This window comes from Phyllostomus discolor, chromosome 7 (genome assembly GCF_004126475.2).
Source record: "Phyllostomus discolor isolate MPI-MPIP mPhyDis1 chromosome 7, mPhyDis1.pri.v3, whole genome shotgun sequence".
Taxonomy (NCBI): domain Eukaryota; kingdom Metazoa; phylum Chordata; class Mammalia; order Chiroptera; family Phyllostomidae; genus Phyllostomus; species Phyllostomus discolor.
In genome coordinates this window covers 3090373-3114257 of record NC_040909.2, presented here as the reverse complement: position 1 = coordinate 3114257, position 23885 = coordinate 3090373, and the positions used below count along the sequence as shown (strand labels likewise).

Sequence of the window (23885 nt, the reverse complement as noted above, 5' to 3'; positions counted from 1 at the left end):
CAGACAGACAACCACGAGACAGCGCAAGGTGAGGGGCTCGCATCCATCTCCGCAGGAGCGCCCCGCACCGGCTCAGAGAGGGACTCTCTCGCTTTGGCGGAGGAAGGAAGGAAGGGAGTGAGGAAGGAAGGGAGTGAGGAAGGAAGGGAGTGAGGAAGGGAGTGAGGAAGGAAGGAAGGGAGGGAGGAAGGGAGTGAGGAAGGAAGGAAGAAGGCGCTGCTGCAAATGCCGGGCGGAAAGGCACCGACTGCCCGGGAGGCTTCCAGAATCTGGCGAACTGCCGCCGCCCCGCTCCCCGGCCCCGCCCACCGCTGCCGGCCCCGCCCACCGCTCCCGGCCCCACGGAGGAAGGGCTCAGAACACACCTCGGACCTAGAGCGGCCACGGGACACCCGGCGGCCCAACCCGAAGCCACACAACACGAGGCCAAGCCTGCAGGACGGAGACACGGCTCCGGACACGGGAGCGGGAAGTCCCGTCCCGGCCCAGCGGACCCGGCGCACCGGCACCGGCACCCGACACAGGACACACAGCCGAACCCTGACCCGCACGCAGTCAGAACGGAGACGCCTTGGTCAGCAGTAAACGTGAGGCGGATGGAAGCTCAGGCAACCTTAGGGGTTCCTCCCCGCCCCCCGAAAGGCACACGGTCCCGGACTGGGGCGGCTCCCCAGTGAGCCCCCTCGGTGAGACACGCTCCCGGCGCGGGAGCGCGAGGCCCCCTGCCGGGACCCGGACAGCGCGGCCCCTGCAAGCAAACCCCGGTAACGCGGGGGTTACTGGGGTGCGAACGGGTAACTGGGGGATCCTCCCGCAGGGGACCCAGAATCACAGGGCTTCGGGAGGACAGCCCGGCTGTCCGGTGAGAGGGACACAGGAGGACAAAGTGAGGTCAACCTCAGGCTCTTTCTCGGAAACCGCGCCCGCAGCGGGACCCCCGGGACGGGGCGGCGAAGGTCCGTCCGAGCCGCCTTGTGCTGCGCCGAGTGGCACCGGCGCGGTCAGCGGGAGGCACCTGCCACCGACCCGCTCACCGCAAACTGCGTCCTTAAGAAACACGGGCACTTTATTGAACGGAGAAACAGCGACGTGAGCGAGACTCTGCCAGACGTGGGTGAGGGCCGGGCGGGGCCCCGGGCCCGCGGGGTGGGGGCCGCAGACAGTCCGCAGGGCCGGGCGCGGCGTTGGGTCCGGGTCGGCACCGGCGGCGCGGCGCGGCTCAGAGGAGGCCGACCATCTGGTCGATCTGCCGCATGTAGACGCTCTTCAGGGGCAGCGAGAACCTCCTCTCGTCCGGCACGCGGTTGCACTGGGGGAGAAAGGGGGGGACGGTGGGGGCTTCCGACTGGGGATCCCTGTGCAGAGCCTCAGCTACCATGGCCGGTGACCCCCTGACCTGGGGTTTCTCCGCCGTGCGCCGGGGGCCCCTGGGGCTGCCCGTGGGCTGCAGGGGGGCTAGCAGCACCCCTGGTCTCTGCTGCCAGGTGACCCCCGGCCCCACCGCCCCGTGGGGCGACTGAGGCTGTCCCCGAGGAGTGCTGATGCGAGGTGAGGCCCTGGTTCCCGGGGAGGAGCTGGGGGCCGGGGAGGCCCCACTCGAGTGCAGCAGGGCTGGGCCTCCCGCTGCCACGCGTGGTCCCTCGTCCACCCAGAGCTGCCCAGGGTGCTTTTGCTCCTTGGAGATACTGCGGTTTTTTCTGAGTTTATGGCTCTTCACAGCTAAAATCTAAATGCTTAAGAGTGCTTTTTTAAAAACATTTTTTTTTTGTACTTAAAGGCCTTTTTTCCTCCCTTCAAAGGAGAGCAAGTTTGGAACCAAACGTGACAGCTGGGGACAGTCTCCCCAAACACTGTGACCAGCTCTCCTCTGGAGGAACCTGCCCCGGAAGCCCTGAATGGAACTCTCCGGGCCCCGCTCTTCGTCCTCAGAAAGTCAAGCCCGACAGGCCCCTCGGCCGGTCCCTGCACCCCACCCATACCTGCCTCTGCCCGAGCACCCCCACCAGTGGCCCCTTCCTGCCTCAGGACCCACGGAAAAGCCAGCTCCTCCAGGAAGCCCTCTCGACTTTCTCGGCAGCACTGCGGCTGGGCCCTCCCCACAACTGCCTGAGGGCAGGCGGTCTTCCCGCCAGGCCATGACCTGTCTGGAATGGGGTCCCTCGGTCGGCCCCCAGGCCCTCCGGAATCAGCCCTGCTACACGGGCGTCACCAAGCCCGGCTCCAGCACGTGGCGCCTGACCCGGAACTGGCAGCCTGGGGGGCTTGTCCACGCTCTGGCCCCTCACTTCCGTTCACAGGCTGATGGCTGAGACCGTCATGCGGACATTAAGGGGCCGTCTGGGGGCAGAGTCCGGGGTGGAGGGCGCCCCTATTCCCGGAGGCAGGTGGAGGCGTCTCAGCCACCAAGGCTTTGAGGGGAGAGACGGCGTCCCATGCCTCGTGGGAAAATACGGCCTGGCGTCCCGACCAAGGCCTGGCCCGCTCCCAGCCTCCCTTCCGCACCTGCTCCTCGCCTCGAACCTTGACGAGGAGGAGGACGAGGAGGACTCGTGAGAGACACAGGCCCCGTTTCCATGCACCCCCCCCCCCCACAGCCTGCTGGGGTGGGGCCAGCCCCCACTGCCCTTCAGGGGCACCCTAAGGGAAAGTGTGGAGACCGGCGCTGCCTCCCCTCCCGCGGTGGGTGTGCTGCCTGCCCTGCACCCGCCCTCGGGCCCACCCACCCCTGGGCACCCGGCTCCGGCCGAAAGGAGGATTCTGACACAGGTCCCCCGCCCGCCCTCCGGTGCGAGCAGGTCAGAAGGGAGGCAGAGGGTCGTGTGCACCCTCGGCTGGCTCCTGCCCCCCTCACCCCCGGCCCGCCCCTGTCCGCCAGCCCCGGCAGCACAGAGCGACAACAGGCGTGACAACGACCCGGCTCCCGAGGCTCCCCACACCTGACGCCGCCCCTGTGAACAGCTGGGGGACTGCCAGCTAAGCCAACCCGCGGGCCCTGCAATCGGGGTCGAGTGCTGTCTCTCCCGCCCGCGTGAGCCCCCGGGAAAGAGCGGAAGCGACTTACGTTGGAGCTGGAGTTGACGACCTTCACGTCGTGGGACTTGGGTCTGCGCGCCGGCTTCCCCTCGGGGCCCCGCCCGCCCTCCTCGGGGAACAGCTCCTTCCAGGGGGCCTCCCGCAGGTGCTGGTCGACAGACACGATGTGCCCCTCGGTCGTGAACATGTACCTGGTCCCGGACTTGTGCACTGGGTTCTCCTCGTCGAAGAGCTGGCGGGAGGGACGAGAGAAAACTGACGCGGCTGGTGACTGGGGCCCCGCGGGACCGGCTCCTGGGTGAGGCCCGGCTCTGCGGCGGCACGTGACTGGGGCGGGGGGTGCCAACGAACAACTGTGGTTCCCAGCCCGGCTGCAAGCCCGAATCACCGACTTTGTTCACACTCAGAGGCCCCCCCACGGGCTGAGAGGAGTGCGGCCCAGGGCCGGGACGCAGACTTGGGCAGCGTGTGGAAGCCCCTGGGTGCGCCCGACACATGCCTGTGCTGAGCTCTGGAGCCCCCTGCGCCCACGCCCCGCCAGAGGCCAGAGGGAGGAGGTGGGTGTTTCGTTCTTCTCCACATCCTCAGCACGTGGGCCACTACCCAGTCCAGCCCGGTGCCAGGGCGGGGCCGGGCTCTGGGGACACGGGGACTCAGGTCCTCTCTCCTTCGAGGGTGGGCGCAGGGTTGGGAGGAGGTGGGGAGGAGGCGGGGTCAGTGAATGCAGAATGAGTGGGAACCGTGGCATCTCAGGCCGGAGACGCCTGAGAGCCCCCGCCACATGCTTTACAAACGAGGGGAACCGGGCCCCAGCCGCCCCCCCAACGCCTGCCCAGCGAACGGGAGGACAGGCTGGGACAGCTCCCTCGACCCTGGGCCTCTCCTCAGGGGCCTCCTCCACTCACTCCAGACCTGCCCCGAGAACACCCCCACAGCATGGCTGCCGCTCGGGGTGCGGCCTGGCACTGGCCAGCCTGTGTCACCACCTGACTGCCGTGCTGTCGGAGGGGACCTGGCACGTGGCGCCTGGGAGCAGGCCACGGGCTACACCATGCGGCTCCTCTGTGGTCCCCTGTGGAAAGTGACGCCAAGCACGGTGACGCGCTCACTCGGGCCCTCCACGACCCGGACCGCAGGTTGTACCGTGCCAGGCTCACACCTCTGTCTGCGAGACGGAGCCTCCCGCACACCGGGGTTAGAGCCATGGGGCTCGGGGCTGACCGAGTGCTCCCGGGGGAGGGGGGCCCCTCACGACACACGCACCAGGTACAGGTACTTGCAGGTCTCGCTGAGGAAGAAGCTCTCCATGCGGTCCTCCTTGGACTTGTCGATGACGTGGTGCAGCGTGGCGTACCCGCACCTGCGAGACCACCGCCAGGTCAGCCCCGCCTGCCCCTGCGCGCCCACGCACGCACCGAGGGGCAGGAGGGGTCGGGCACAGGACAATAACCTCTGTGTCCGACGCCACAGGGCAGGCACCCCGGCGGGGTTCAAGGGCTGCCTGTCTTTAGCCGGGCTGCCCGCAACCCCATTTACAGACGGACTTGGCGGCCGAGGCCCCCGGTGAGCTGCGGGGGAGGGGGATGGGCGTGCGGGCAGGTGTTTGCCGCAGGCGGAGCAGGACACCAGGGAGATGACCGGCAACGAGTTTGGAGGACTTGTTTATGTGTTTTTGTCCTGATATTTATGGAGCTGATGTATCATTTCGATAGCCAAAATCAGTACGTTATAAGAAAGTACTTATGATGTACTGCTGGGTGAAAAAGCGGGTCACAATGTTGAAAGAGTGTTTGTAACACACACACACGTTAAGGACACACACAGTAACCCCGGCTGGTGAGGCTCAGTGGACTGAGCGCCGGCTGTGAACCGAAAGGTTGCGGGTTCAATTCCCAGCCAGGGCACATGCTTGGGTTTCGGGCTTGTCCCCCATTGGGGCGTTTGAGAGGAAACCAATCAATGTCTCTCTCACACATCAGTACTTCCCTCCCTCTCTTTCTCCCTCCCACCCCCATCTCTACAAATAAATAAATAAAATCTTAAAATTAAAAAAAAAAAAAGAATATGCACAGTCTGCTGGAACCTCACAGACAAAAATGGTGAAATAACAACACAAGCCACCCCCATTATCACGGACAGGTTCTATCACACAAACAGGAAGCAGCTTCCGCACAAAATGAACATTAACGACCTGTCCTATGAGTCAAAGTGCCACCGCAAGTCGATAACATTTCCCCAGAAGGACCCCAGGCGGACCCAGGGTGGCCGCGGGGAAGGGGCCGGCGGAGGGCACTCACTTGACCTTCGTGTGCTTCTCCAGGCTCTGCAGGATGTCCATGCCCACGTGCAGGTAGAAGGGGTTCTTGGTCGCCTGGGGAGAGCAGGGGGCGTGTGACCCGCAAGGCCTGAGGCGCGCCGCCCGGCAGAGCGGGCGGGCCCGGCGGGGGTTTCTCAGCAGAGGAGCCACTGGCAGAGGAAGGCCCGGTCCCCTTGGTCCCGAAGGGTCACAGGGGGACAGGCCTAGGGTGCCCGTCAGCTCCTGTGGAGTGCCCCAACGAACTATTTAAGGTTAAGCAGGGCTGAGAGAGCCCAGTCCCCGGCGGAACCAAATCCTGCTTGGCCTTCCGGAGCTGCGCCCCTGCCAGAGATGCGATGCGGCGCGGACAGTGCCCGGCGGAGGGCAGATCTGGTCTCGGCCCCGCCCCGGACCTCCCCAGAAACGTCAGCTCCGGGCTCAGGGGAGCAGGCGCTCGCCCCGTGCTGGGCCCGCACTGTGAGGCGGCGAATGGGGACAGGGCACGCGGGGGCCCACGGGAGGCTCTGCAGCCGCCCGCCCGCCCTCCAGCTCCGCCTGGGGGGCCCACTGCGCGGGCACTCACTCGGAGGTGGTTCGCTAGGCCGGGATTCTCTGGGAAGATGCGACTTTGCCCCACCAACAGGGTGATGGCCGGGGATCCTGTGTAGTCCCTGCCTCCTGCCAACTTGCAGCAGCAAAAACAAAAAACTAAAGGGCGGCTGTGGTGGCCACGGGCACAGGGGCGGCTGCGCAGGCCAGGCCGCCGCAGGAAGGCGTCCCGCGCCCTGGGAAAACAGCCCACGGGAGCACGACGCTGAAAACGGGAAGCAGCGCAGACAGGAAGACACAGACTCCCCACGACAACAGACCCACGCTGACGGGAGCTGAGCCGGCACAGGCCTGCCGCCCTGGGCGCTGGCCGGGGGCGGGGGCACCCTGAGCTCGGGGAGACCCATGGGGGGAGACCCATCGGGGGCAGTGCCCCCCCCCTTCTCAGCAGCCACCTAAGCCCAGGGGCATGAGGGCCACCAGCAGCTTCACTGGACGCCCCCGCTTTGCATGGAGAAGCCAGGGAGCCGGCCTCGGTGTCAGGATGTCACCGACTAGACCTGATCCCAGCGCTGACGCCGCTGCGGAGCTCACGGGGGTCAGCGTGCCCGGGGCGGGCCCGCAGGGGCTGTTCCAGCGCACGGGCCGCACCGCACGCAGGCCCCCGTCCGGCGCAGTGCCAGGTGGGGGGCTGTGCGTGCACGTACGCACGGCAGGAGGGGTACAAACGTCCGCCTGTGACGAGGGGCAGAGACCTCGCAGGCAGCGCCACCCCCCGGCACGGAAGGCACTACGCCATGTCTCCAGCATTGACCAAGGACAGCTGTCCAGACATGTCCCCGACTCTCCTCCGCAGCCAAGGAAAAGGACCTGTCTGCGGAGTTATCGCAGAGACGGGGTTCCGCAGCACACGAGCTGCACCCCCAGAAAGAGCGGCGGGGGCGGGTCGATTTGGAGGACACTGAGCGTAGAGCAACCTTGACCCCCCGAGGACGCGCGGAGGCCTGCGGCTCAGACACGCCTCGGCTCTGCGGAACGCCGGGTTACCGCCGTGCGACAGACCGGAGACGCAGTCCCCGTCCTGGGGAAGCGCGGAGGCACCACCGCCGAGGAGACGGGGACAGGCGGGCGCTGTCAACGTCACCACGTAACAGCACGGCCTGCGTCAGCCGGCAGACGCAAGCCGAGGCCCCGCCCCAGCGCCGCCCCAGCACCGCCCCCTCGCGGCCGGGCGTGCGGACGCAGCACCTGGTAGAGCAGGTACGTGGACTCCACCAGCTCGGGCCTCAGCGGGTAGAAGAGCACGTCCGGGGCCTGCAGCTGCCAGTTGTACCGCTCGGGCAGGGCGCCGTACCGCTTCCAGATGGCGTAGTAGAAGGCGTGCAGGCAGATGGCGTCCTCCACGTCCCCCATCAGCACCTGCGGCCGGGCACAGGTCACCGGGTCACACGAGGCTGGGGGCTCTCCTGCCAACCACTCACCCCCACCCCGGGTGGACACACGACCAGCCCCAAGGGCGGCAACCTGGGGCGGCAGACGCCCTGGCTGGGGCCCGGGGCCGCGTACCTGCAGACCGGGGAAGAAGGCCTGCAGGGAGTCGATCCACGTGTTCATCAGCTGCCCGCTGAACATGTTCACGTTCACGTAGAGCGGCGGGTCTCCTTCCCCCTCGTTGCAGGCTTCCCGACTGAGGGCAGGCAGGGTGGTCCGTGAGGGGGAGGTCACCGGCGGGCCGCTCTACCCGCCCCCCGGCCGCCTAACTGGAGTGGCGTCAGCTTAACCTCGCCCCTCCTCCCCCTTTCAGCCTTCGGAGACAGGCTGCCTCCACCTGTCGGTCCCGGGGTGGGTCCCGGCAGCGCCAGGGTCCCGACCGAGCGTCGGGACGGCTCAGGTCTTGCTGGTGCTCACAGAAGGCTCCCTGACGCTCAGGTTTAAGGACAGGGCCCCACCATGGAGCACGGTGTGCAGCATGGGGCTCCGTGGGGTTGGACCCGAGTGGGGAAGCCTGGGTATTTCTGCACAGAAAAGGAGTCTCCGGTCTAACACGCAGACACCACGGGCCTGGAGGACGCATCAGAGCTTGACCTCAAGGGGCCGCCGCGGGAGCGAGCCTGGGAGTGGGCACTGCGCCCTGACCCGGCCTTGGCGAGGCCCTGCCCCCGCCAACAGCCTGGAGACAACCTTGTGGGACCCTGGTCAGCGCAGGCGCTCCCGGCTCCTGACCCTCAGATGCTGCTTCAAGCACTAGGTTTTGGGGTGACTTGTTACACAGCCCCAGGCGGCTGATGCACACCCCAGTGCCCCCAAGTGAGGGACAGACAACCGGTGAGGGCGGAGCCCCCCCCCCCCCCCAGCCCGCGCTGCGCGCTCCCCGGGCGCCAGGAGCTGGCGGGGCCTACCCTCTGCGCAGGTAGTTCCGGATGCTCCGGTAGGCGGCGTTGAACATGTCCAGGTCTTCTTTCTCGCCGAAGAGGATGTAGGACTTCAGGAGGTACTCGTAGAAGGAGTCCAGCCCCGCCCCCAAGCCGCTCTGCTTGCCCACCCAGCGGCCCGTCTGGATGTTGACCACGTTGCCTGTGGGAACAGCAGCGCCGGTCAGGCCCCTGCTGCAGGGGCGGGGGCGGCCTGCTCCTGGGGTCCCCTGCGCGCAGCACCTCTGTCCTTAGCGGCCAGAGAAGGAAGGGCAGCTGGCCCTCCCACTACCGTCAGTCCTCACAGCGGCCCGGCCAGCCGGGGACATTTCCAAACCCGCAGGTTCGGCACTGACGCAGACACGGGGACCACGTGCCACGCCAGGGCGAAACAGGGCTGCTTCTGTTCTTCCAGATGGACAGCGCATTTCAGAAGCCAAGAGTGGCCCTGGCTGGTGTGGGCACAGTGGATTGAGTGTCAACCGGAAAGCCAACAGGTCGCTGGTTCGATTCCCAGTCAGGGCACATGCCTGGGCTACGGCCCAGGTCCCCAGTAGGGGGCGCCTGAGAGGCAACCACACATTAATGTTTCTCTCCCTCTCTTCTCTCTCCCTTCCCTTTTCTTTAAAAATAAATAAATGAGCCCTGGCTGGCGTAGCTCAGTGGATTGAGTGCGGGCTGGGAACCAAAGTGTCCCAGGCTGGATTCCCAGCCAGGGTACATTCCTGGGTTGCGGGCCGGAACCCCCAGCAACCACACATTGATTTCTCTCTCTCTCTCTCTCCCCCCTTCCCTCTCTAAAAATAAATAAATAAAATCTTAAATAAATAAATAAATAATAAATCTTAAAAAAAAAAAAAAAAAAAGAATGTAAGGAATAATCACAAATCACCTTTAAAAGAGCAGAGCCGTATGGCCCTGGGACCCTTGAGTCATTTCCCGATGACGAAACACGTGCCCAACCGTCGGACAGTTACGTGGGGAAACCCTCCCCATTTCTGAGCGGCGTCCTGAGTCGGCAGAACGCCCAAAACCACTGACGGTGGATGGCGACCGCACAGGCGTTCATCCGCCTTATCCCTCCCTCCTTCCTGCTTTCATATACTCATAAATTTTGAGTACATAATTAAAAACACAGTGTCTTGACCAAACACTCTCAAGGGCGAAACAAACCCCCAGCACAGGTTTGACCCGAGCTTTCAGTCCACAGCTGCCACCAGACAGCACGGGCCTTGGGGGGGCCGACCCCACCACGCGGCCAAATCCACACGGAACCGTGGACGGCCAACTGTGGGCCCGCACCGACACACAGTCGGCCAACACGCCTTCTGCAGCCGTGTGAGTCGGGTGCCGCACTCTCACAATAACGTGAGCTGGAGCGGAACCTTGTCACGAAGACGGTAGGGGAGAGGAACTGCGTTTGCCCAGCCCCGCGGCCACGATCTTCCATGAGGGGAGCCGGCCCGCAGTGGCGCGCAGGAGGTCCGTGGGGACGTGCACGGTCCACCTCGGCGGCAGTGCTCCCCACACCACTTTCGGGAAAAGTGGTTTTGGGGGTCCTGCAGAAGCCTCTGCCCACCGGACCTCACGACCTGCCCCCACACAGAGGTCTCGCTGAGGGCCGACCCAGCGAGCGTCACATCCAGAGGCACGGAAAGAAGGCGTGGGGAGGAGGGGGTGCCCGAGAGACGAGGAAAGGATGGGGCCCCAGGTCGCAGTCCCCGCGGCTGGAGCAGCTGCCCCGCACCTAATAACCCCGTGTCGTTGCTCCGGAGGCTCCACAGGGCCTTCACGGCCCGCCGGGCCACCCACTCGAAGGTGGAGTCCCCCAGCAGCCGGCTCAGGATCCCGAACTCCACCAGCAGGGAGCCGGCTCCGGCCGTGCAGGTCTCGTTGTTGCTGTCAGGAGGGACGCCCGTCTGCAGGTTCACCTGGGGGCGGGGGAGACAAGGACGCAGGCTCAACTCCGGGGACCCTCGGGGCTTGAAGGCAGGGCCACAGCTGCCGCACTGCACTACGGGCCAGGCCTACTGCAGCCACTCAGCTCACCGCCTTGCTCTGCCACGGGGGCGGAAGGACAGTGTCAAAGACACAAACAGGGTGACAAGGACAAGGGAGCCCCGTGTGCTGGGAAGAGCAGCCTCAGGGGAGTCGTCAGAGGGCTGCTCGCTAGTCCCCCTCTTTCCCGCAGGTGCTCCACGTGGTCACACAGCACCGGGTCAGCCACGGGAGGCCAGGCCAGCCGGGACCGCGTGCGCGTCTGCAGCGGGCTGGGGTGCACTCCTGCTTGGACAGCGCGAACACATCCCAGGCTGCAGGCAAGGGGACGTGGCGACCCGCGGCAGACCGTCCAGCACTGAGGCGCCGTGGCCTGGCTACTCTCGCTGGTCACCCCAAAGGCTGACCCGATTCCCAGAGGAGCCCGGACATGGCAAGTGAGGACCCACAGGAGGAGAGTGAATTCTAGACCCTGCACCGAGCCCGGCAGCAACCCGACTGGCGTGGGCAGGCTGCACGGGGCAGGTCCGGGGCAAGGGACTCCCTGGGCCCCCGCAGCACCCACGGGAGGGTCTGGGGAAATGCACCCAAGCTGGAGATGAAGACGGGCCCCAGACTATCCGTGGCAGGGGCGACACCCCACGGGCCGACAACATGGAGCGAGGGAACGCATCTCCCTCCTTGAGCGGAAGGGTTACGTCCAGGGTGTCCCTGAATGCCCAGCACACAGTGGGTGCTCAGCAAATGCTAAAGAACTGAAGAACATTTACGTCACATTCAGGGCATCAGCCTCTGCCCTGCCCACCCCGGCCCACTGGCAGAGACCCCCATGCAGGAGGGCAGCGCGGCGGCCTACCCGGGGGTAGGGGATGCCCGTCCTGGTGTTCTCGAAGGCCGGCAGCAGCCGCACGGCCAGGTCGCGGGCCATGTGCAGCAGCTCGTCGTCGTAGTCCTCGACCGCCATGTCCCCGAAGGGCTGCTTGGAGTCCGTGATTATCCTGTGGGCCGAGAGCAGGCTCCCCAGGACCCTGGGGGTGGGAGGGACAGAGGGGCACGAGGTGCGTGGGTCAGACGTGTGCACGTGGCCCGGGTCGGGAAGACGCTGGCCCCGCTGCTACTCTGGGGGGCTCTGGGCGCAGGACCGGGAGGCCTGGGTTTCCTGGCGTTCCTCCAGCCCCAGCGATAACTGGCCCTGCTTCCTGTCGGCGGAGGTGCTGGGAGGCGGCGAGGGAGCTGTGACCCCATGCCACGTGGCAGCGGGGGCCTGTCCCCTTGACCCCTCACCCGGGCGAGGGCGAGGGTCACTCCCAGAATAAACGCTGCCTCTCAGTCTAACGGTGACTCTGGGTTTCTCCCTCCGGGGAAACCCCTGGCGCCACGAGAGAAGAACTGGGCAGGATGACAAACACCAGTCCCTGTTCTTGCTTCGGCTGCCGAGCAACTGAGGGGGAAGGGGCCAGGGGCGGGGGGCAGAGGAGGGGACCCACTCGGAGGAGGAGGCCACCAGCTTAGACCCGCCCCCGAAAAGCGGTGAATTCATGTCCCCTCCAGTTGGAACTGCACTGTGACGTGCTTTCACAATTTTAATGTCAAATAAACGGTATCTCCGGAACGTTACGCAGTCAGGCAGTTTTAAAAAAGGAAATGGAAACAGTCAGCAAGTATCGGGCTAAGGAGGCAGGGTTCCCCCTCCCCCGGCCCCCCAGGCGGAGGCGGACCGTGCCTGGGACACAGGGAAGGGAGGAAGTGAGACCAGACCTGCACTGGGGGGCACTTCCTGCTCAGCGCAAAAAGCAACGACTCTGAAATGTCAGTTGCCGCGGGTCTGACGGAGCCGAGAATGAAGACGCCAAGTGGCCAGGGCGCCACATGCCCCCACGGCCCCCCTCTCCTGGCCAGGGGACCCTCCCGGGCAGCCCCGGCCCCTGCGCACATGGGGACCCCCGTCACCGTGGGGCTGGGTTACCTTATGGTGGCCTCAAAGACTTGGACGGTGGAATCCTTGTCGAATGAGACTGTGTTGATCACTAACTTGACTGCTTTCTGGAACTCGGATGAATTTCCCATTATCTTTAAAAAGAGGAGCACGACCCGTTAGGGCAGCCTGAGGCCGAGCGGGGGCGGAAGGGCCGCAGGGCTGCGCGCGTCCCCTGGCGTCTGCGTGGGCAGGGAGGCCCAGTGAGCGCCCGGAGCTGCGCGAGGACGCACGGCAAGCCGCTTCCTCCGACTGCGCGGCCGCGTCTGCCAACGTGCGCAGGGCCCCCCCACTCCGGTAAGATCACAGGCGCCCTCGCCTGCCCCTTCCTCGCTCCCTCGTGTGGTGTGGGGCGTTAGAGGTCCTCAACCTCTGGAAATGGCAGAACGGGAAGAAACACAGACACGACCTCCCCTCTGTCCCTCAGACACACCGACAGCCGGGGCGCTCGGCCCCGGGAGGCCCAGACGCCCGAGCACCCGGAGAAGCGGCAGCGCTGTCCCTGGGAGCGAAGCGTCACACCAGCGACGTGCGAAACCAGCACCAGGACAGCCGGCCTGTGAGTGAGCCCTGGAACCTCGGCCCCTGCTGGATGCGCGGACAGCACCCCACACCAGGCGGCTCTCCCCCACGCGACACGCAAGCTGGGCACCGGCACGTTCAGAGCCCCCTGAACTGGAACACTTCGTGCTGTCCAGAGCTCTGTGACACCATGAGGACACACAGAGGAAGAGCACGTCACTTCGCTCGGACACTGTTTCCCGCAGGTGCGCCCGAGTCCGGCACGACCTGTCCGGGGGGCCCTCCCCCACTTTCACTTCCCTGAGCCGCACAGAGCAGTACAGACACCCCCTTCTGGCCCGGAAGCTCCTCCTCTGTAACAGAGAGCATGGTCGGACTGCGGGCTGCACCCCGGGCCAGGAGGCTGCTCTCCTCGAGGGGTGCCGCTTTGCCCCTGGCCCGCCGGCGTGCCCGGCACACCTGTGGGAGCCTGTTTGCGATGTCACCAAAGAAGAGGAAAACCTCAGCGGAGGCGGCCCCTAAGAGGCAAGGCTGAGGTGTGAACGCAGCAAAGGCCGGGCGTTGTGCAACGCAAACCACAGAGGGGGCCTGTTTCCTTCCAGATGCGCCCCAGCGCCAGCTTGCTCCCGCTCACGTGGGAGGTGGAGACGGAAGCCCCCACGGCAGCTTGGGGCAGGAGGTCACCACCGTCGCCGGGACAGACGGCAGGTCTGAGACCCCCGCTCTGCTCCGCTCCGGAGGGCAGCACGGGGCGGGGGGGCAGCCGGGCTCCGAGCCGTGGGGCTCCAGAGCCTCCAAAGCGCTGGGGTGCACGTGGCGCTCCAGCAGCGGGACGGACGTGCAAACGTCGCAAGTTCCCCTGGGGACAGCACTCTGCTTCCAGGGAGGACACCCCTGGGGTCTGTGCTGGGAAGTGCTGGGTTGGCAGAAATCCGTTCTTGGGACACAGACTTGCGGTGAGGGACAGAGAAAGTCCCGAACTCGGCGAGCGTGGCCAGGGCACAGAGACACATGGGCCACGAGAGCCGGGCCCTGCAGCTGTGCTGGAGTCCGGGGACCCGGTGACACAGCCCCTGTGGCTGAGTCAGCCTCCTGTCCTCACTGAGTCAGCTCCACCTGGGCTGGAGGGGCCGGAGGGGCACGTTTGGGGGTGGGCGATGGAGTCGGGGTGATAAATGCTGGAGGAGATGCTGGGAAACCAGCGTCGCGCTCCCCAGCCAGGCAGGACCCCACCCAGATTCCTCGTGAGCCGAGGGCCGAGCAGGACGTAGAGGCTCTCACAGGCTCCTTCCAAGTTCTGGGGCTTCTCCTGCGGAGCAGAGTCTGACGCAAGCCCCGCCGCGTTGCGCAACCCTCACTGCGGACGCTCGAACCTCCCCCGAGGAAAGTGAGAGACGGTGTAAGCCACTGCTCGCAGGACGGGGGCCCAGATGGCGGGGGTTGTCTCCGCAAAGGCGGCCGGACCGTGAAGGGTGAAGGGGAGAGTCCACAGCGCTGCCCGGGGCCCGGTCCCCTGGGGGCTGTGCTCGCTCACGGGGTCCGGAGACCAAGCACCCCTTCCGCCCGGTCGCCAGCACCTGCCCCAGGGCTGGCCGCTTCCCACGGGCTCAGCGAGTCTGGCCCAAGGTCGTCTGCTCCCCAGAGCCGGCGAGGGGCCAAGGCAGCGCCCACAGAAGCAGGGCGGAAAGGAGGTCCCCAGAGAGGCACGGGGGGTGGGGTGGGGGGGGCAGCCAGACAGGGCACCCACAGGCTCCGGGGCCCAGGGTGTCAGGGGACCCACCGACCCCGAGTTCCTCTCTCTTCCTCCTGAAAACTTTTTACGGCTGCCCAAGCTCACGGTCACTGTAAGCTTTAATGACATGCTCTTTTGACTCTTTGAGGGAATACAATAGTGGGAGACTGGGAGAAAAACGGATTCCCCCCAAGCACCCCACTTTCCTCTCCACTTTTTAGGGGGACCCCGTTCCCCTCGTCTCTCCCCCGAGGCTGTCCTTGCCCCAGGAATTGAGGCTGAGAAGAGACTGGAGCCCGAGAGCCAGGACTCCAGTTCGAGTGCCAGGTCTGCCGCAATGCCCGTCCTTGGGGAAACCAGGGTTGCCAAACTCCAAGATCCCTCCGTGAACTAGAGAGCACACGAGGCCGGACACTCACCGCGAGCGTGTCCAGCGCGTCCACCAGCGTCAGCGAGTAGTTGCCCAGGACGTCGTTGATGTTCAGGTTGGAGCTGCAGGAAAAGCCAGCGGACAGAGGCGCCTCAGGGTGAGAGAGAAGACGGGCGGCACGACCCCACGGGCGTCAGAGACCACGGCGGGTGGCACAACCCTCGTGTCTTCGGGGACGGACACGAGTCGGGGCGAGTGAGGGTGGTGACGGTCGCCCCGGCCCACACGTCCCATTTCTGTGGGGCCTGCGGGTGGGATCGGGACCCAGAGCTGCAGAGGCGACCTCCACCGCAGGGGACAGGGGACCCGGCCGGAAGTCAGCGTCTCCTGCCACCTCTGGGGCGCCCTCTCGTTGCCCTGAGTGATCTCTCTGTTCAGCTCCCACGGGCTCTGATCCTGAAACCACTCGGATTGCGGAACAAAAGGGGTTAAGGGTCCCGTGCAGGGCCTGCCCCAGACACACACGCGCAGGCAGGCAGGCAGGCGAGTGGGGGAGTCAGCCACTCCTCCATCATCACCCTCTGTCCCGGGCTGGGGGTGGGGTCACTGAACTTCCTCCCCACTCCACCCCCCCCCCCCCCGACACCTCACCCCAAGAATCACCCCAGCTCCGTGGATGCTGTGATGGGCTCTCAGGGAACCGGATGGGAGCTACGTCCTTCCTCCTGCCCCTCCCACATCGACAGGGCTCCCCTCTCTGAAGCCACCCCGAGACCCCGAGATGAGGGTGAGGCCCCCAGGCACTCTGACGGCCGCCCCAACACTACCTGTGAGGACGACTCCCGCACCCGGACGGGCGGGGAGGGGGAAGCAGCGCATGTCATCCCGGCAGCCCGGCAAGTTCTGGGGGTGGCGTGGGGTTCGGGGACCCCGCCGCCCCACCCCACAACCCGGAGCAACCGCAGAAGCCCGAGAGGATGAACGTGAGGGGAGGAGTACGACGGCTATTCACAGGCCGAAGAGAAAGAGCCCCAGGTCTACCGTCACCGGTGTTCTGGCGTCTTCTGTCACCCCAGGCGGCTCTGTCTACTCCCTGGGACACTCTCCTGGGCCCTCGTCCCGCCTCCTTGGCCGGCCCCACGGCCTGGCAGGGAGCAGGCGGCAGCTCCACGTGGCAGGCACCTTGTACCTTCTGGAACCTCCCGGGTGCCTCGTTCTATGGTGTTGTGCCACCTAATCTGGGGCAACGCCTGAACAGCACATTTTAGGCCCATTTTTTTAAAAAAACAAGCTTGTGTCCTGGCTGGTGTAGCTCAGTGGATTGAGCGCGGGCTGCGAACCAAAGCATCACAGGTTCGATTCCTAGTCAGGGCACATGCCTGGGTTGTAGGCCACAGCCCCCAGCAACCACACATCGATGTTTCTCTCTCTCTCTCTCTCTCTCTTTCTCCCTCCCTCCCCTCTCTAAAAATAAATAAACAAATAAAAAAATTTTTAAAAAACCAAGCTTGTGTAGAAAGCTCTCTAGGACGGACTGAAACCCCGCCTTGCCTGCTTCTTCTGTTCGTCCGTGTTTTTTTCTTAAGATTTTATTTATTTATTTTTAGAGAGAGAGGGGAGAGAGGGAGGAAGAGAGGAAGAGAAACATCCATATGTGAGAGATACACGGACCGGTTGCCTCTCACACGCCCCCAACTAGGGACCTGGCCCGCAACCCAGGCATGCACCCTGACCGGGAATCGAACTGGCGACGTTTTGGTTGGCAGGCCAGCGCCCAATGCACTGAGCCACACCAGCCAGGGCTGTCCACGCTGTCTAAATAAGTGTACAGAGCTGTAGAAGGCCCTCGGCAGAGGAGAGCTGTGGGCCGGAGTATGCGCCGCAAGGGCGCTGCCCGCCGTTCGGCGAACGGGATCCGTGTAGAGTCGGGGGAGGCCAAAGCAGGCGGGGGCAGCCTCACTCCCAGCCCTGCCCGCTCCAGACCCTGTCGGGCGCCGACACTGAACCGCACGGCTCTGCTCTGAGAAACGAAGGGGACTCCGACCAGCCAGCCACCCTGTGGGAGTGGCCGTCACCAGCGAACATCCCGCCGGGTGGCCGCTGCTTTCCCTCGCTTCACTGCGCCTCTCTTTCCGGGCTGTGAGCAAAGGGGACCCAGTTTCCAGGCACCCGCTGGTGCGACACCGAAGCAGATGCTGCTGCTGAGCAATCACACGCGCTGCCACGGCGAACATGCCCTCGCAGGGATGGGGGTCCCTGCTCCCACTCACTCCGTCAAACCCACTCACGGAGCTGCGGCACAGGGGGCAGCACCAGGCCCACGGGCCGAATCCGGCCCTCCACCTTAGTCCTGTCCAGCGGCAACGCCGAGCTCCTTGCCCCTAGTGAAGGAGCAGCGACATTGATACAGTCTTAAAATGACACTCGGGCCCTGGAAGGCCACCGCGAGGCTGGTGTGGCCCCTGGGGAGAATGACACCCTGACAACCCCTGATAAGATGTCCGTTAAAGCACTTTTACCTCTTTTCCATCAAACAAGGCTCTCTACTCGCTTTCAGAAATGTGCCACGGTGGGGAAAAACACGGAGGGGAGGGGAGAGAAAGGGGCAGGCTCCGGAAAGCCCTCGCGGCCCAAACCACCGCACACCCGAGAGTCCCTCCGTGCCAAACGCCTGTGCCAGGTGAGAACGTGGGTCTGCTTTCCGGAGACCCCCCGGGCCCTCGGACCCCGTCTCCGCGCCTCAGGTCGAGCGCTGGCCCTCCTGGTGCCAGGCCAGGCTCCGAACCCTCCATCTTTCCGTCACACTGGTGGGCCGCGCCGTGGTGACGCAGAATTCCGCCCCCCACTTCATGACCTTCTCCCCACTACGAACGGTTAAGGCCCTTGATAGACAATTTTTGATCACCTAGGTAACCAAATCGAACATGTTTAAAAAAAAAATCTCCCACACATACGTAACCTGCACCTGGCTGCTCGGGAGTCTGCCCGCGGCTGGGTGGGCGCAGAGGGGACCTGGGGAGCAGCCCTGTGCCCCAGGCGGGGCCTGGGGGCCTGGGAGCCGGGGTGGACAGGCAGGGGGCTCGGGGCTCAGACGATGCCAGAAGCTGGGCAGCAGCTCGAAGGGAAGCAGCCCAAGGAGCACGGAGTGGGTCCAGGAGAGTCGTCCTCAAACGGGTCAGCGGGGTCACAGAGGGCGCTTGGGCCCGACCTCCAGGGAGGAGGGGATATAAGAGGGAGCGAGGGGTGCGGATGAGACCCTCTTAAGCTGGGGGCGCCTAGGAACGAGCTGGTTTGGGGGCTGGAGGTTTGCATGTTTGTTCGAATGGCGACAGAGTTGGGAGGAAGCAAAGAAGCGTCGTGTGCCCCAGACCCGAACCAGCGCTGTTCGTGGGATCTCGAAGTGTACTCAAGTTACTCGAAGGAGGTTGTTTTTTTAGATTTTGTTTATTTTCAGAGAGAGGGAGATGGAGGGAGAAAGAGGGGGAGAGAAACATAAGTGTTGCCTGACTTTTGCACACCCCCACCCGGGGATCCGGCCTGAGAGCCAGGCACGTGCCCTGACAGGGCATCAAACCGGCGACCCTTTGGTTCGCAGGCCGGCACTCAATCCACTGAGCCACACCAGCCAGGGCTGGAAGGAGCTTAAAATGTGGACCCTCCACCCCAAACTGGGGATGTGAGAAGAACTGACTTTGCAAAGTAATCTGTAGCTGGACTGAAACACTTGCTATTTTTAAAGGGTTCAGGTTCTATTAACTTCATGTTAACTACTCCCCTGTCGCTAGTCAAACAAAACGGTGAGATGAGCCTGGAGAAAGTGTGACTAAAAAAAAAAACAAAAAACACATGTTTAGCACCCATATTTTGTTTCTAAACCTTTTACATAACATTCAATTAGCAACAACACTCCATATTTTAAAAAGGAATCCTGCCTTGGCTGGCGTAGCTCAGTGGATTGAGCTCGGGCTGTGAACCAAAGTGTTCGCAGGTTCGATTCCCAGTCAGGGTACATGCCTGGGTTGCAGGCCACGGCCCCCAGCAACCGCACATTGATGTTTCTCTCTCTCTCTCTCTCTTTCTCCCTCCCTTCCCTCTCTAAAAGTAAATAAATAACATCTTAAAAAAAAAGGAATCCTAAGAATACATTTGACAGCAATCACTGGAATACATTTGATTTTTTAAAATGTTGGGCCCTGGCTGATGTAGCTCCATGGACTGAGCACCGGCCTGTGAACCAAACAGTCCCCGGTTCGATTCCCAGTCAGGGCACGTGCCTGGGTTGTGGGCCAGGTCCCCAGCTGGAGGCATTCGAGAGGCAACCACACATCAATGTTTTTCTCGCTCTCTTTCTCCCTCCCTTTCTCTCTCTCTAAAAATAGATAAACAAAATATTTTAAAAATAAAACATTGAAAAGATGTCTGTTACAGGCTAATTATTTTGCAGATGAGAACATGCCCTCTTGTTTCAGAGCAGAATGACAAAGCGCAGGGTCTGAACGTCCCTGGGAAACACCGCAGTCTGGGCGGAGTTCAGGTGAGGGAGGGGACTGAGAAAACGCAACGTAGGCAACGTGGCCACTCTCTGGACAAGCCCAGTGGGAGGGTCTACTCACAGCCCCCACACCCGGGCTCTTCGGCCTTCTCAAAGACTCCAACTCCAGCCCCGACCCAAACACCACCCTTCTTCACACACTGTCTTTGCAACAGCCTACGTGTCTCAAGCAACCTGACCTCAACCTCCCCACAACGGTTCGGTACAACGAAACCGAAACACTCGCCAGCAGGCTCACCCCCAAACCGAAGGCCTGCGCCACCCCGGACTGCCGCGGGGACCAGCGAGCCTGCCAGCTGCCCGCTTCCCCTGGCGAGGGGCTCTCAGGGTCACCAAGAAACGCACAGGAATGTCGCCGGCTCACTCTCGGGACCACCAGAGTCCCAACTGCAAGTGTTACCGACCGCAAGTCCTCACTAACATGCTGTCCTCCAGTCCACCCCAGAAAGAGGAAATCAGAGAGAAAGTCTCTGAGAGGCAAGAGGGTGCTTTTGAACGTGTCCTGTCTCTTCTTGTAACCCCACGAGCCCGAGGGAAAAAATACTAAGATCCAAAATATGTGCACACGCTGGGATTTCAACGCCTGTAAAGAACGTGTGGACACGGGCAGGCGCGGGCAGGAAAGGTCACTTAAAAATAACTGTCTGGTGGCATTTTAGGCTTTCTTTTTTCAAACTTTAATTTTCCTCAAAAAATTAAGATAAAAAGAAAAATATATAGGTTTAAAATCCAGTATAGTTCAGCGAAATAAATAACTCATTAATTCCCACAATCTGGAAAGGCCCAGTGACTTTTTTCAAAATTTAATAAAACCTTTTCTTTTTTAAAAAAATCTTTTATTGTTAAAATAAAAAATATTTTTTATTTATTTTGTAAATTATTATTATTTTTTTAGAGAGAGGGAAGGGAAGGAGAAAGAGAGGAGAGAAACATCAGTGTGTGGTTGCCACTCATGTAGCCCCTACTGGGGACCTGGCCTGCAACCCAGGCATGTGCCCTGACTGGGAATCGAACCGGTGACCCTTTGGTTCCTAGCCCACTGTTCAATCCACTGAGCCACACCAGCCAGGGCTTAATAAAGCTTTTTCTTAAAAAAAAAAAAAAAGATAGGAAATACATTTAAGTGTATAAAGACTGATACAGAAAAGCAAGAAAAAGACCAATTTCCTCCCGCTGTGGACAGGCCCAGCCCCTCCTTGGAAGACCACGTGGGACCTGACCCCGCGCCCCTGAACATCGTGCTCTCAAGCTGCAGTGGAAGACGTCCACTGGTAGGGAAACAAACCTTTTAAAAAACTCTCCAGTCCCTTTAGGCTCCTTTCCAGGACCCAAGGGCCGGGCTCGCCTGCTTCTCACCAGGTGAGCACCCACGGGGCGTGGTCCCCGAGGACTGAGCAGCCTGCCTCCTCTGCTCCCACCTTCGGGGGAGGGGGAGAGATCCAGAGGGAGGCAGTCACCCATGGGGCCGGCAGGGCCAGTGACAAGGCGCACCTTCCCTCCCGAGGGGAGGTCCTTAGCTGGGTGTGTTGTCCTCTTGGACTCTGAGGTCAGCCGCGGTGGCCCCTGAAGCCCGGCCTTCACAAACAAGGGGCACTGGCCTTCGCCGAGGGCCCTGCCATCAGAGTGGGGGAATTTGTGGGACGCACATACAGGGCAACACGCTGACAGGCAGCTCAGGGGCCAAGGAATCGCACCCTGAGTATCAGGACCCCAAATCTGGGCCAGACGGCCTCTCCCTTCACCTGAGTATCCGCAGCCTAAGAAGCAGCCCCATGATGAAGGAGAAAGGGTGTTGCCCTGTTCTACCTCCAACTCCCTGCAGGGCTTTACAGAAGTCCTTTCCCCGGGTGAACTCCTGAATTCTTACATTTTTAGGTAGAAAAGCTAGGGGTGGGGAGAGAGATAAGGGCTTGTTTCGAAGCTGCGTTGACAAGGGCTTCCATTTTACTATACGATCATCTGAAGAAGGCTGGAGAGGGGAGTCTGAAGCCCCTCAAGTCACCGCCTGGCATTGCCCCGTCCCTTCCGGGCCCCGGGCCTCAGTTCCCCCTTCTGTAAAATAGGCTGCGCTGGGCGGCTGTCCCGTAGTTCCCGATTGCGGGATAACCAAGAAAGAAGGCAGTCCCCGGCCCACCCAGACACCGCAAGCCCAGGGGGCCTCAGGGGACCGGCCACAGCGGCGGGGGCGCCGGCCCAGGACCCTAAGCGCCTGGCTTTCCCTGGAGCACCGGCGGGCAGAGGGCAGTCGCACGCGGAGGGCTACTTACGGGTCTCCGCGGTCAGGCCCACGGCCGCGGCAATCTATGGGGTTGAGCTCGTCCTGCGGAAAGGCGTGCGCCATGTAGTTGTCGTAGCCGAAGACGAACATGCCCCGCGCCAGGTCGCGCATCTGGGCACGCAGCTGCGGCGGGAAGGCGCCGCTATAGCGCCGCTCGTACTCGTCCGGGCCGCGGCCGCGGCCGCCCAGCACGTCTCCCCAGTGCGCCGGGCCGCACACGCCGGGCCGCGGTCGCCGCGGGGCCCGCTGCCGCCCCGCCGGCGCCCGGGGACCCGGCGACTGCAGCCACGACGGCCCCGTCGGGCCCCCGGGGGTCCCGGGCCCGTCCGCCGGCTCAGGGGCGGGAGACGCAGGGCCGTCGGGGCCCGTCAAGCGTTGGAAGCCGAAGCTGAGCGGGAAGCGCTGGTAGAAGCCCATGCTGGGCCCCAGCCCGAAGACGAGCCATAGCGCTCCTTGGAGGCCAAGCCGCAGGAGCAGCAGCCCCAGGACGAGCGCTCGCCATTGCATGGTCTCGCGGACGCCGCAGGCATCCTCCTAGCGCGCGGGGCCTTCCGCCACCGCACCCGCGCCGCCCGCCGCCTCGCTCGCTTCCCCTTTAAGGAACTCCGGGGTGACGCACCAGGAACCGGCCCATTGTCTCCCTCCCCCAGCCCCTCGGGCCTGGCCCGCCAGGCCTCGCGTTCGCCCGCCCGGTCGCCCGGGATTGGCCCGGCCCGGCCCGGCCTCGAGGGGTGCGGCGCACGGCCTCCCGCGCCATAGGTCGCCCGGACCGCCTCGAGCCCCGCCCGCTCCGCCCGAGGCCGCACCCGGGCCTGGCCACGCCCACACACTTGGCCCCACCCCTGGGCGGTGCAGAGTCCCGACAGGCTGGCGTGGCGAGTAGAGGCCGCTCGGAGTCCGGGCGACGGAACTTCCAGCCAATGGGAGCGCGGCACGGGAGCGCTCGCGGGACGCAGGCCGGAGACGTGGGTCCCGACCCGCCGGGCGGAGCCAGGACGGGACAGAGCCGTCCCCCTGGAGGTCCGGGGTGGTGACAGTTAAAATATGTAAGGGGAGAGGAGGGACGGGGCCATTTCTGTGTAGACGGAGCTACTTTACATAGCAAGGGCAGAGTTAAAATTTTTTTTTTCAATTACAGTCGACTTTCAGTATTATTTTATGTTACTTCCAGGTGTACAGCATCCGAAGGGTGTGGTTAGCCAGTCCTATACTTTACAAAGTGAACCCCCCGATATTTTCAGTGCCCACCTGACACCATACATAGGTATTACGACATTGGCCATATTTCCTATGCTGTTTTTTACATCCCCGTGTTTTGTAACTGCCGGTTTGTATTTCTTAATTCTTTCACTTTTCCCCCAGAAGGGCAGGGTTTTTAACTTGCCTGTTTCTAGCGAGGGGTAGGACACTACTTTGTAGCTCCAGATTGCACACAACCCTAACCTGAAGTCTGCTCTTTTATTAGAACACTCTAATTTTTGTAAGAACCGCTCCTACAGTGTAAAACACATGTTCCCGGATCCGGTCCCAGACCCCGCCGGACTCCAACGGAGGTTCCCGGCAATGTACGTTAACAGGTGCTCTTGGGAGATTCTGAGCATCTGGCAATTTCAGGAAATACTGAGTTAAGTTGCATTGCCTTGGTCTCCAAATAAGATCTTTAAAAAGGAGCGGGGAGCGGGCAGAGCGGGAGGGGCCAAGGCTTCTGCCACCGCTGATTTTTACCAGATCTGCTGAACCAGGTCCCCTCCCACCCCTCCCACTCCCACCCATTTGCCACAGCTGGCAGCTGTACCCTAACTTTGAGCTGTGGGCTAGACCCCCGATCAGATCACTTTACCCCTCACATGTTGGCTGTGAAGGGCTGTGGCTTTCGTGCAGTGATTGAACAGGGGGCTTGTCTCCTTTTGTTGGCTGCATCTGGTGACGCCTGCTGAGGTTTGCTCTTTAAGTTGAGACTGTGTGTCCATTAAGCCAGCTTCCTGAGAAGCTTGGGAAGCAAGGCCTGATGGGAGTCCCGAATCCCAGACTGGCCGAGAGACCAAGGGAGCGATCAAGAGGATGATCAAGTTGTCATGTGACACGCTCGTCACAGTCTCAGGGTCACGGGACTTCTTGCAACACAGAGACTGGAGAGGAGCCCAAAGAAACATTTAATCACAGCACAAG

The 23885-nt window shown here is 62.9% G+C and overlaps 1 protein-coding gene across 1 annotated transcript; it reads right to left on the bottom strand.

Annotated features, from left to right (window-relative positions):
- Positions 1-1045: 1045 nt before the first annotated feature.
- Positions 1046-22343, bottom strand: EDEM1 (ER degradation enhancing alpha-mannosidase like protein 1). Its single transcript, XM_028518895.2, has 12 exons — positions 21706-22343; positions 14936-15008; positions 12254-12357; positions 11144-11315; positions 10037-10220; positions 8278-8452; positions 7445-7565; positions 7127-7297; positions 5331-5404; positions 4297-4393; positions 3062-3265; positions 1046-1309 (listed from the first exon to the last, which is right to left on the bottom strand). The coding sequence occupies exons 1-12, from the start codon at positions 22221-22223 to the stop codon at positions 1220-1222; spliced, it is 1983 nt and encodes a 660-aa protein (XP_028374696.1). The 5' UTR covers positions 22224-22343; the 3' UTR covers positions 1046-1219.
- Positions 22344-23885: the final 1542 nt, after the last annotated feature.

What these genes read in the sequence shown, in the direction of transcription:
- EDEM1 (XM_028518895.2), bottom strand. Translation starts at nt 22,223, where the DNA reads ATGCAATGGCGAGCGCTCGTCCTGGGGCTGCTGCTCCTGCGGCTTGGC. An exon ending in ACGCGCTGGACACGCTCGCG is followed by an intron (nt 12,358 to 14,935) that starts GTGAGTGTCCGG and finishes CTCTTTTTAAAG; the next exon opens with ATAATGGGAAATTCATCCGA. An exon ending in TCGTCAACTCCAGCTCCAAC is followed by an intron (nt 1,310 to 3,061) that starts GTAAGTCGCTTC and finishes TTTCTCCCCCAG; the next exon opens with TGCAACCGCGTGCCGGACGA.